We start from the raw sequence: 11,364 nt of genomic DNA, 5'->3' as shown, positions 1-11,364 counted from the left end.
GCAGCCTGCCCTCTGCACCCCCAGCCTCCTCCCTGCTCTACTTCTCCTTTTCCCCACAGTACCTACCACTTTCTAGTGTGTGGCTAATTATTTTACTTAGCTTGTTGTTAGCTATATGTCCCCAAGCACCTGGGACAGGTTCTAGACCCAGCCCCCAGGAACTCCTGAGCTGCCCCATGGACCCCCAGAGAGCTGCTGTGTGATAGTTTGTGACCTCGGTGTCTGTAGTCTTCATCAGATTCTCGAAGAATTACTTGACCTTGAAACCTAAAAATCACCAGCAGATCACTGCCCAGCATAGAGGAGTCGCTCAAGAAACATTCGTTGCCTAAATGAAAAAACTTCTTAAACATTATTTACACACACACTACTTTTTTTAAAACAAGGAAAACTATATAGTGGCACAATGGCTCCCAGATGTTGGTGTCCTTAACCAGTGAGGTCGGAATAACAGGGTTGCTTTTTGAAAGTACAAATTCTTATGATTCAAAGCACCCTCAGAAAGTCTGAGTCAGGAGGTTTGGGTGGGGCCAGAGATTCCTTACTTTTCAAAGCCCCCTCCACTTCCACCCCCACACACCCCAGGTGAGTCTGAGGTGTGGCTAGCTGGGCTTAGGAATTTCGGCGAGAAGCCTTAATTGGAGACAGACTCAGGACAATCAACTCCAGTGTGCAGCTTTTACACTTTGCAGAAAGTGTGATCATACCCACCATCGCTTGTGACCTTCCCACAAGCTCTCAGGGTGACAAGGCAGGGATCCCAACCTCTCTTTCCCCGAGCAGAAAGCTGAGGCCCTAGGAACCAAATGACACCCTCCTCCCAACACCCAAAGGTCATACTGTCTTCAGGTGGTGGAGCTACGATTAGAACTAGGGCCTCTGGACTCTCACTCTAGGGCTCTCCTCTCTGAACCACCTGGATAAGCCCAAGTTCCAGGAAGTCCCAAGGCCACTACCAGGGGAGGGGAGCCAAAGAAGGGAGGAGTGGAGTGGCAAACTCTGTGGAGAGCAAGGGTCAGGGAGGCCGTCTCCTGGCCCGGGGAGAGACTCCAGCTGCTCTGAGGAAATGGACATTCACATGCTAACTCAGTCTCCTCATCTGCACAATGGAGCTGATAATCCCTGCCCTGTCCTCAGCAAGAAACTTGTGGAATGCAGAGCACTCTAAACAGTCATTTACATTTTAGTGTTATCTGGGAAAGGTACAATATCAGGACTCAGATCTCCAGGGACAGAACTACATTCAGCCTTTCATTCATTTGAGATACATTTTTGAGCACCTACTATGTATCAGGTTTTGTGCCAGGCACTGTACACACATGGCCTCATTACCCGGTGGGGTCGGTGCTGCTGCTGTCCCCATATTACAGATGAAGAAACTGAAGCTCAGGAGAATGAGTCGCAATTTATTCCGTCGTTTGTTCATTTACCTAACTTTTACACAAGCCTGCTCTGGGCCAGGCTCTGGGCCAAGTGCTGAGGTCACGAGGATGAACAAGTCCTTCAAGGAGACATGCCCATAAATTACTTTAATAACAACTCAGTACATGCTTCCACAGACAAGTGAGTGAGAACCAGAGAAGGGGCAGCTGTCTCCCTGGGGTTATGGGAACAGGCAGCTGGCCTTTTGCAGGACCCTGCACTGCTAAAGTGGTCATAATGGCAATCACAAGGCCTGGGTTCGAGTGTTGCTTCTGTCAAGGTTCTGCTGTGTATTCCCAAGGAAACTCCCTCTGCTACTGAGCCTAGGTCTCAGCCTGAAAAATTAAGAGACTACTCTTGTGATCCTGCAGCTCTGGGAGCCTAAACTTCTGGCCATTCCACCCCTACCTCTGGTCAGTTTAAGCTTGACCCCAGTCAACACCGAGACTAAGCCTAGGATATTAAGATCAAACCCCTGAAAATCGCCGGACGCGGGCGAGCAGAACAGCACCCCTAAGCCTGCAGCGCAGCCCAGGGTCCGAAGGGCGGAGCTCTGACAGGGGCGGGGCTGAGACCTCCTGGAGAGCCGAGCGGTCCTCCCAAGGGCGTCTCATCCAGCCAATGAGCGCACCGGAGCGGGGCAGCCCCGCCTCTGGATATAAGTCACAGAGGCAGGGGGAGCGGCGCGGAGGTCTCAGAACCTGAGCTGGTGCGACTGTGTTTTTCTAGTCTCCGCGAGTTTCGGCCACGGGGCGCACGGGAGCTCTTGAGTTCGGTGCGTCCTGGGCTAGGCAGGAGCACTGGTTCGGTTCGGTTTTCCTTTGTCCGGCTGGGTTGCGGGGAGGGCACGGGACCCGGATCTCTCGCTGCAGAGGGACAGCTAGCTGGGGTCGAGTGGACGCCTGTGCTGACAATCCGCCTGTCGTCCCCGCAGGCAGCCAGCCCGCCGTCATGGCCGACCACCTGATGCTCCCCGAGGGCTACCGCCTGGTACAGAGACCGCCGCCCACCGTGCCCGCCCATGGCCCCCAGGCGCTCCGGACGCTGCAGCCGTACGCGGGCCCCGGCATGGACAGCGGGTTGCGGCAGCGGGGATCTCCGCTGGGCCCGCCGCCTCCTCCACTCGGGGCCCTGGCGTGCGGGCCCTTCGGGCCTCCGCCTGCCTTCCAGCCCTTTGCAGCCGTGCCGCCGCCGCCGGCCGCGGGCAGCGCGCACCTGCAGCCGGTGGCAACGCTATACCCGGGCCGCGCGACCGCACCGCCCGGTGCCCCGGTAGGTTCCCCGGCCCTGCAGCCGGCCCCGGGAGCCCCGGCTCCGCCACCGCCTGTGCACGCCCTGGTAGGCATGGACGCCGAACTCATCGACGAGGAGGCACTGACGTCGCTGGAGCTGGAGCTCGGGCTGCACCGCGTGCGAGAGCTGCCTGAGCTGTTTCTGGGCCAGAGCGAGTTCGACTGCTTCACGGACTTGGGGTCGGCGCCGCCCACCGGCTCTGTGAGCTGCTGAGCGCGGCCCATCGCCTACCTGGGGTGCCCGAGAGAGAACGGATTCTGACTGCCCGCCAGACTGCGCAGCCAACACCTGGGTCCCGCACGCACCCTCCGTGAGGGTGGAGGCAGCGGGCTAGTGGACGGAGTTAACTACGGCTGGGACACCTGGCGTCACCCCAGGCCCTGCCTCCTGCAAGATGACAGTTTGGCATCACCTCTCTGATCCGGAGCCTCAGCGGTAAAAAGGGCACTGGACCCCCTTTCTGACACCACATTCTTGGACTCTATGTCCTCTCCTCTGGGACTCTCCTTCATCCCCCCGATCTGAGCCATTCCAGGCCTCTACCTGATTCCCCCCTTTCCTTGTGCAACCCACTATGGTCACTGGGTCCCTGGAGCTGCCCATCCACTGGGGCCTTCACCCCCTCTGCCTGGGCCTCTCACCTTGGGGAGGAGAAGACTGTACATACAGGCCCCCAGCAGAGTGGAGCAATGCCCCATCCGGCCTCCAAAAACCAAAATAAAATTGGGTCACTTTACAGCCTTGCATTTTTATTTCCTTATCTCTCCAACCCTTGACTATATTTGGCTTCTAGAGTCCTGAGGCTGCTGGAGACCCCCAGGTGGGATGGAGGCCACAGCCCTGGTAGTGCCCAAGGAAGGAAATTGACAGTTTCTTTCAAAATTATCTGAGTTGTGCAATTTTTATGTCATAATCTGGAAGGCAGAGGCTGCCACCGCTAGGTGGCAGGGTAACCCAAGGGCACCAATGTTGGATTTCCCAGCTCCTGGGAGGGGGAGCTTGGTGGAGCTGTCCTCACCTGTTGCTGGAAGAAGACAGCACAGAGGGTGAAAAGGGAGTTGGGTGGTACCTGAGGATTCAGAAAACTCTGGCTTAGAGTTTGTTGTCCATTCATCCAGATTTCTGAGGCTATGTTCTCAGAGAGAGACGGTCCCACTCTCAGGTGGTTGTGAGGACCAAATGCAACGTGAGGCCATTAGCACAGTGCTAGACACCGAGGCAGCCCTCCATAAGTGATGGTGATGACTAGTCTACAGTTGGTGTTAGCTCTATTCCAGTCCCTGTGCCAGCTGTTACATGCCCTTTTAGAGTCACAGTTCAGGTGGGAGTGGGGGGTGGGGGAGAGGGGACAGTGACAATCCTGGACATCAACTCATGCTGGTACAAGGAAGAGTGTGATGAGGACCAGAAAACAGGACACCCCAGCAAGTAAACCCAAAGGAGGGAACAGTTTCAGCTGCTTGGGGATGGGGGCATTTGAGGGTTAGGGAGGTGGTGACATTTGATATGGTGAACAGAGTCTCGAGTGATGAGTACATTTTTAGGAGCTGGAGAAGGTGACATGCAAGCGAAGGTCCCATTCGAAGGCAGGGAGGCACACAGATCAGGGCATGTACAGAGAGGCCATGGGTGTCTAGAAGCCACAAGGTCCAAATGGCTTTGCAGCAACATTGTGATGTAGGCACAGTCCCAATTCAACAGACGAGGGACATGGAGCTTGCCCAGGCCTGGCAGGATTTGGCCTCAGTCCTGATCACCAGTGTGAGCTCCTGGCCACCCTCTGCCGTTGACTCTCTAGAAAGATCCCTAGGTACTCAGGGATGTAAGAGAAAGGCTGGAAGAGAGACTGAGGCAGGAAAGAGACTAGGTCAGAGACTCAGGGTGGGGCCGTGGGGCCGGAGAGGAAAAAAGGAATTCCAGAGACTCTGGAACTGAACACAAAGCCGAGACCTTGTATGCCCAGCGGTGGGGCTGCACTCAAGCTTGTTCGTTAACAGAACTCTCCTCCCTCCAGCCTGTGAATCCACCCAGAGTGCACTGTGTCTGCGCCAGCTCTGGAGCCAGCAGGACAGGTGTGGGGCAGGCAACGGGAGTGTTTGGCAAATGAATAAAGGTGTCCCCTAAGATAGTGGGGCTTTCTGAGACGGGATGGGGAGGAAGGGCAGAGAGGCTTCTGGAACGGGACTGGCCTGAGCTCTGAGCTCACAAAGGCCAATGTTTATCCCAGCTTGGATCAGGACCCCAGAACAAAGACAGAAACTGAAGGGCTGGACCAGACACTGTCCTGATTCTCTTCTCTCTGGGCCTCAGTTTCTTTACCGGTAAAATGGGGCTAATATGTCTGACCTGCTATTTCACAAGGCGTTAAGCCTCACAAGTGAGGAGCAAATTCAGGGATGAGTTGACAAGCAAATTGTTAAACTCTGAGGTGCTCTCATATGGAAGGGATTTTGCAATGAAAACCAAACACCTGCCTCTTTCTAGAGTTTAGGGGGCAGGTAGAAGAGGGAGTCCAGCTGCTGAGTGATATCCCACCCCGTATCCCTCCTAGAGGGGCTGCCGACAAGTTGGACAGCGGATAGATGGAGAGCAGAGAAGGTAAGGCTGGGGCAGTCCACCACCTGGGTCCCTGAATCCCTGACACTATGGAGGACCCTGACCCTCCCAGCTGTAAGGGATGTGGATGGAGTGTCCTTCCTGAGGTTTGTAATGGCCTCAGGGTTCAGTTGCAGAAGGAGCTCTTACCAGCTGCCTGACCTCAAGCAAGGCAACCTTCTGAGTCTTGGTTCTCCTACAGCACAGGCTTACTGTGGGTTCAGTTTCAGGCCACTTCAACGAAGTGAAATGTAATCTTTTTGCTTGCCTTCAATTTGTAAAAAACGCAACATTTGTGAAATGCAATAAAGCAAAGTGCAATAAAAAGGAGTATGCCTGTAATCACACCAGCTTCCTGTAGATTCAACAGGTATCCCTCGCCTCTTCCCTGGGGCTACCTCCTGAAAGCAACCTGCCTCCCTTGGTTCTGTTTGTTTCACTTTCATACCTGGGCTGGGTCTTTGGGTCTGGGAGGAACATCACAGCGTCCCGCACAAACACGGGGTGGAGAGGACGGGAAGACCAGTGTCGTAGGAGTCAGAACAGCAAGTGCCTCCTCAAACTTGGGCTCTGGTGCCTCATTTGCTTCTCCCAGACTAGCACCTCTCCTATCAGAGGGCATAAATTATTTCTAGGGAATATCAACCTTACATGGCTGATATGATAAGACTGTAGATTATGTATTGATTTTTAGAAAGATAGAAACATCCATTGGTTAATTCTCTTTAAGATTTATTTATTTTTAGAGAAAGGAGAGGGAGAGAAACATCGATGTGCGATAGATACATGGATCAGTTGCCTCTTGCACACCCCAAACTGGGGACCTGGCCTGCAACCCAGGCATGTGCCCTGACTGGGAATCAAACCTGTGAACTTTCGGTTCCGCTAGCACTCAATCCACTGAGCTACACCACCCAGGGCTGGTTAATTCTTGTATATGCTCTGACCAGGGATCAAACTTGCAACCTTGGTGTATCAGGACAATGCTCTAACCAAGCGAGCTACTCAGCCAGGACCGTGGTAGACTCTTCATAATAGAGAGCAGCTGCCATGATCACCACCACCACCACTACCACCATCACCATCATCATCATCACCATTTCAGCTCAGCTCAGTGTTCAATAGTCATTTGTTGAATAAATTAAATGAATAGTCTGTTCCTACTCTTTTCCCAGGCTGCTTAAATCGTTTAGCTGATTATTCAGTAATCCTCTTGAACTCCTTAATCCATTCTTGACTAATTTTATGCTACCCTGCTGTTAGAAATGCTGGGTCAGAATTACTTCTGATTAAGGACTGAGTCAGAATTTATTGAGTGCCTACTCTGTGCAGGCCTGATAGGACCTAACAGCACTCAGTAGGTGCTCTTTCTCTTCCAGCCTCTCTAACCACCCCCCAACCAGGTAAATTAGCATTGCTGGATAGTTTCATCCCCATTCCAAAAGTCGGGAAACTGGGACTCAGGCGGTGAATTATTCTTCCAAGTCACACCCCAGTAAGTGGTGGGTGAGCATGCCCATTCTGGTATACCCAAGACCCTTCGCTCCCAGGCTGGGCTGCCCAAGGATCTGAGCCCGGGTGGAGCAAGAGCAGAGTCCCAGACCTGGTGTTGCTGCTTTGTAGCCATGGATGCAGAGGAAGTCACTGAGCCTCTTGAGGCCTCAGTTTTTCCCTCTGGACAATGTGGAGAATAAACCCAACTTCAGAGGTATGTGTACAAGGATTCGAATGAGACCTGGTATCTGAAACAGTGCAGTGCTGTTTGGTTGGGGCGAGCTGGGGGTCAACAGCCATGCCTTTTACCCTTACACAGCTTAATTGGAGAGAAGAGAGCCGCACATACTTGGAACTTGAGATCTGGGCCAGCCTGCAACATGCAATGCAGAGACACATGTCTAGATGGCGTGGCAGGTGCTGCCAAGTAGCTCGGGGTTTGGGAAGCCCCAAGAGCTGGTGGTGATAAAAGGGTAGTTAGTGTGTGTGTGTGTGTGTGTGTGTGTGTCAACTTAGGGAGGACATCCAGGTAAAGGCCCGAGGCCCAGAGTGTCCCCTGGCAGAAAGAAGAAATAAAGGAAGCTACTCTGAGTCTAGTCTGCTCGTCTGTCAAATGGAGACGTCACAGGCTTCTTGTGAGAATGAACTCAGGTGATGTTAAGTGCCTGCCCTGTGAGCTGCTCAGCTAGGAGCTCTTGATGGGAAATATGGCCACAGGGACGAGGAGGAGAGAGCCTTGTCCCAGGCGGCCTCCAGGTGCTTCCCACCCTCCACTCCGGCCACCCCTGGTACACCATGTTCCTTACACCTCAGTGCCTGGGCCTCTGCTGTTTATTTGGCCTGAAATGCCCTCCCCAGGCCCTTTTCTACCTGTGAAAGGCCTGTTTCATCACATGTCAGGGGTGATGAGGAGTCTTTACCCCTAGACTGTAAGGTTTTGAGGGCAGAACCTGATTCATCATCTCCCCTCCTCCACCCCACCGTGGCTCGGAGTGGGTATTAGGGGGAAGTGCCAGAGTGAGTGGCTGCTCTCTGGCCCTGAGCAGGGAGCTGAGGCTGAAAGACGGCGCTGGGCTGGAGTCTGAGTTGGAGCTGGGAGCTCTGAGCTCTAGTCCCAGCTCAACCATGGACTTGTGAGCTCTCTAAACTTTGTAGCCCAGACCACACCCTTTGCTCCTTGTCCCTCACAGGTGCCGGGAGGCAGCGAGGCTGGACTGCAGGAGGAGGGCAGGGAACTGCAACACTTCCAGGGCACCCCGGTGGGCCAGCCCCGCAGGGCAGCAGGCTTGGTGCGCACCAGCTCCTTCAGTCCTCACAACGGCTCTGGAGTTGGGTGTCATTTTTTTTACCTCATTCTATTCTGTTGGCCTCATTCCACACAGTGGAAGCTCAGAAAGGTTAAACAACCTACTCCACCACACAGAAGGCTCCTAGGAAAAAGTCGTTCTTCTTTGCAGGATGAAGAGGCTGGACATTGGTAAGCGTGAAGTCCAGATATGCCCCACAGAGCGGAGTACGGCCAGGACAGGGGCTCCACAGAGCTCAGGGGAGGGTGGTGTCCAGAGGGACTTGATCCTCTGCCTCTTCCTAGTGAGGAGCTACAGCGGGGAGCTCTGCCGGAACATGGCACACCCCGTCGGCAGGACCCCCAGCCTCCTCTGGCCCAGAATATGGGTCAATCATTATTTGTTCATTTTTTAAACAAACACATTGTTTTTAGTCACAGGTAATATGTGCTTGAGGCAAAATAATTTCAAACAATCTAGAAACTCTAAAAAAGTCAAAGACACCCCCAAGTTTTTCCTCACACAGTACATACGATGTGTACGTCATGTATATGTAGGTAATGTAGATGTATATGTCTACCTGATGTACCATACATTATATATCATATACACCACTTTTGCACATAAATGAGATTATATTATTTTATATAATTGGATTTATTTCACTTAATATATTTTGGAAATCTTCCCACATCAGTAAACATGGCTCTACCTTAATCTTTGTAATGCCTATATTGTGCATAATCTACTTACCAGTCTCTTACTGATGGAAATTCAGATTCCTAAATTCCACTGTTACAGATAATGCTACCAGGAGCTTCCTTGTATATTTACCCTGGAACAGGTGGGGATATCGCTATAGAATGGATACCTAGAAGGGGAGTTACTGGTTTAGAAGATGTAAGCAAATAAAATTGTGATCATCTCTCTGAACGGTGTGGCTCAGTTGCTTGAGCATGGGCCTGCAAAAGTGAAAGGTTGCCGCTTTGATTCCCAGTCCAGGCACATGCCTGGATTACAGGGCGGGCCAGTTCCCTGTTGGGGTGTGTGTGAGAGGTGAACAATTGATGTTTCTCTCACACACTTATGTTTCTCTCCCTCTCTTTCTCCTTCACTACCCCTCTCTCTAAAAATAAATAAAATCTTTTTTAAAATGTTGATAGTCAGTGCCAAACAGTGACTATTAACAGTGACTCTCTGAGAGGCTGATTCTTCTGCCTTCCTGCCAGTACTATTGGCTCACACCTTCGATTACACTGGACATTAGTTTTTTCCTTTCTAAATGAAAAAAGCAGTTACTTAATTTCAATTCTTTGATTATCAATAAAGACATTGTCTATTTGTATTATAAGAATTACTTATTCATATCCTTGCCCATGTTTCTCCTGAGTTGTTTGTCTTTTTCTTATTGATTTATGAGTTCATATTATATCATGAATGGGAAACCTCTGTCTTTTGTAAATGTTGCAAATATTCTCTCCCAAACTGTTACTGGTTCTTTGATGTTGTTTATGCTCTCTTTTGCCTTTTGGAAGTGAATAATTTTTATGTCATCAAATCTCTCCATCTCTTCCCTCCCTAGCTCCTGGGTTTAAATCAAGGGCAGGAACAGTCTGGCCTTCCTCGGAGCTAGAGACACAGACAGAGTTGTGCTTCTGATTGGGACCTGCACTCCGAGCAGCCGACAGACTAGCCACAGGGACTGGAGGGCCAGCCCAGGTCTTGGGATCCACAGACCTGGGTTTAAATTCTGGCCTCAAACTACCTATTTGACATCTGTCAAAGCCACTTTACACTCTGAGCCTTGTTTTGTTTTGTTTTGTTTTGCTCATGTTTTTTTGTAAAATGCATACCCACACATGCACACCCAGGTGGTCACATTAACTGAGCTAGAGGCTGACGCGCTCAGCGCAGTGCTTGGTGCACTGTAAGTGCCCAGTAGCTGAGAGTTGTTTCCAATGTTAAAACACTAGGTGCCAAGAAAGCCGTTAAAAGTATCCAGAAAAGGAGTCCAGAGTGGGAGGGTGGCTTCAAACCATGTCCCCTGTAAATGGCAGAACGACAGGGCTCTTCAGCTTGCAGGGCAGACCCAGAGGTGAAGTGGACCACCGCTGTTTACGGCTCCCAAGATCCAGTCACTCTTCTCCTGGTAAAAGGCTTCCCCAAAGTTACTTTGGGGAACCACCTCTCCCTCATTTAGTTTGGGTGAGTTTGCCTGTTTCCCCATGTATGATTCAAAATAAAATAATACTAAGCTATAAAATTAGTGTAAAAAATTCCAAAAATCTGCAGTTTTCCATGACTATTTTGAAATGGCAATGCTTTACTTCCTCCTCCTCCTCCTCTTCACCTCAGAGTTTTTCAGATTGTCAACTAGTGCCCTAAACACCTGAGCTGACTGCTAGTCAGGTCATCCAGTACTGACTTATAATAACTCACCTAATACTCTCAGTGACCTGACTTAATATATTATTATTGCAGGTTATACAGAGGCAAGGAAACTGAGACTCACAGAGGTAAAATGACTTGCTTACTGCCACACACTTAGTAGTTTACTGAGCTAAAATATTTAATGTACTAAGGATAGTACACACGGAATAAGATATTTAAATATTAGCTTAGCTGCTATAACAAAGGGAACCAGAAGTTTTAAAAGTAGTTTAAAGAGAGACTTCTGGCCAAGATGGAGGTATAGGTAGATACACTCTGCCTCCTCCCACAGCCAAAAGAAGGACAACAACAAATTTAAAAACAGAAACAATCAGAACTCACAGCTCGGGGAAGTAAAGCCTCGAAGCCGCTGATGGAAAACACCTGTGCAGGTGGAGACGGCGGTGGAAGAAACTCCCAGCTTCACAGGAGAGTTTGTTGGAGGACTCATGGGGTCCTACAACATAAACAAACCCACCCACCCAGGGAATCAGCACCAAAAGGGCCCAATTTGATTGTGGGGAGCAGAAGAAGTGACTGAAAGCCAGTGAGAGCTGAGCAAGCTGCATTTTTCCCTCTCAGACCCCTCCTGCACAAAGACGCAACTTTGATTGCCCTGCCCTGGTGAACACCTAAGGCTCTGCCCCTTACTATGTAACAGACTAACAAGACAAAAAAAATGGCCCAAATAAAAGAACAGATCAAAGCTCCAGAAAAAAAAAAAAACAAAACTAAGCGACAAAGACATAGCCAACCTATCAGATGCACAGTTCAAAACACTGGTAATCAGGATGCTCACAGAATTGGTTGAGTATGGTAGCTAAACAGAGGAAAAAGTGAAGGT

General features: G+C 50.7%; 1 protein-coding gene across 3 annotated transcripts; it reads left to right on the top strand.

The window, feature by feature from the left end:
- The first annotated feature begins 2,095 nt into the window (after positions 1–2,095).
- CITED4 (Cbp/p300 interacting transactivator with Glu/Asp rich carboxy-terminal domain 4) lies at positions 2,096–3,451 on the top strand. 3 transcript variants are annotated; one of them, XM_036025854.1, is made up of 2 exons: positions 2,096–2,131; positions 2,357–3,451. In XM_036025854.1, the coding sequence occupies exon 2, from the start codon at positions 2,374–2,376 to the stop codon at positions 2,926–2,928; it is 555 nt and encodes a 184-aa protein (XP_035881747.1). In that variant the 5' UTR covers positions 2,096–2,131; positions 2,357–2,373; the 3' UTR covers positions 2,929–3,451. The 3 variants fall into 3 exon arrangements, with proteins under 3 accessions (XP_035881747.1, XP_035881745.1, XP_035881746.1); XM_036025852.1 differs by having other exon boundaries at positions 2,104–2,197; XM_036025853.1 differs by having other exon boundaries at positions 2,104–2,225.
- The last annotated feature ends 7,913 nt before the right edge of the window (positions 3,452–11,364 follow it).

This window comes from Phyllostomus discolor, chromosome 5 (assembly GCF_004126475.2).
Source record: "Phyllostomus discolor isolate MPI-MPIP mPhyDis1 chromosome 5, mPhyDis1.pri.v3, whole genome shotgun sequence".
Classification (NCBI taxonomy): domain Eukaryota; kingdom Metazoa; phylum Chordata; class Mammalia; order Chiroptera; family Phyllostomidae; genus Phyllostomus; species Phyllostomus discolor.
The sequence above is the reverse complement of the archived record's forward strand: the minus strand, read 5'-3'. Positions and strand labels throughout refer to the sequence as shown.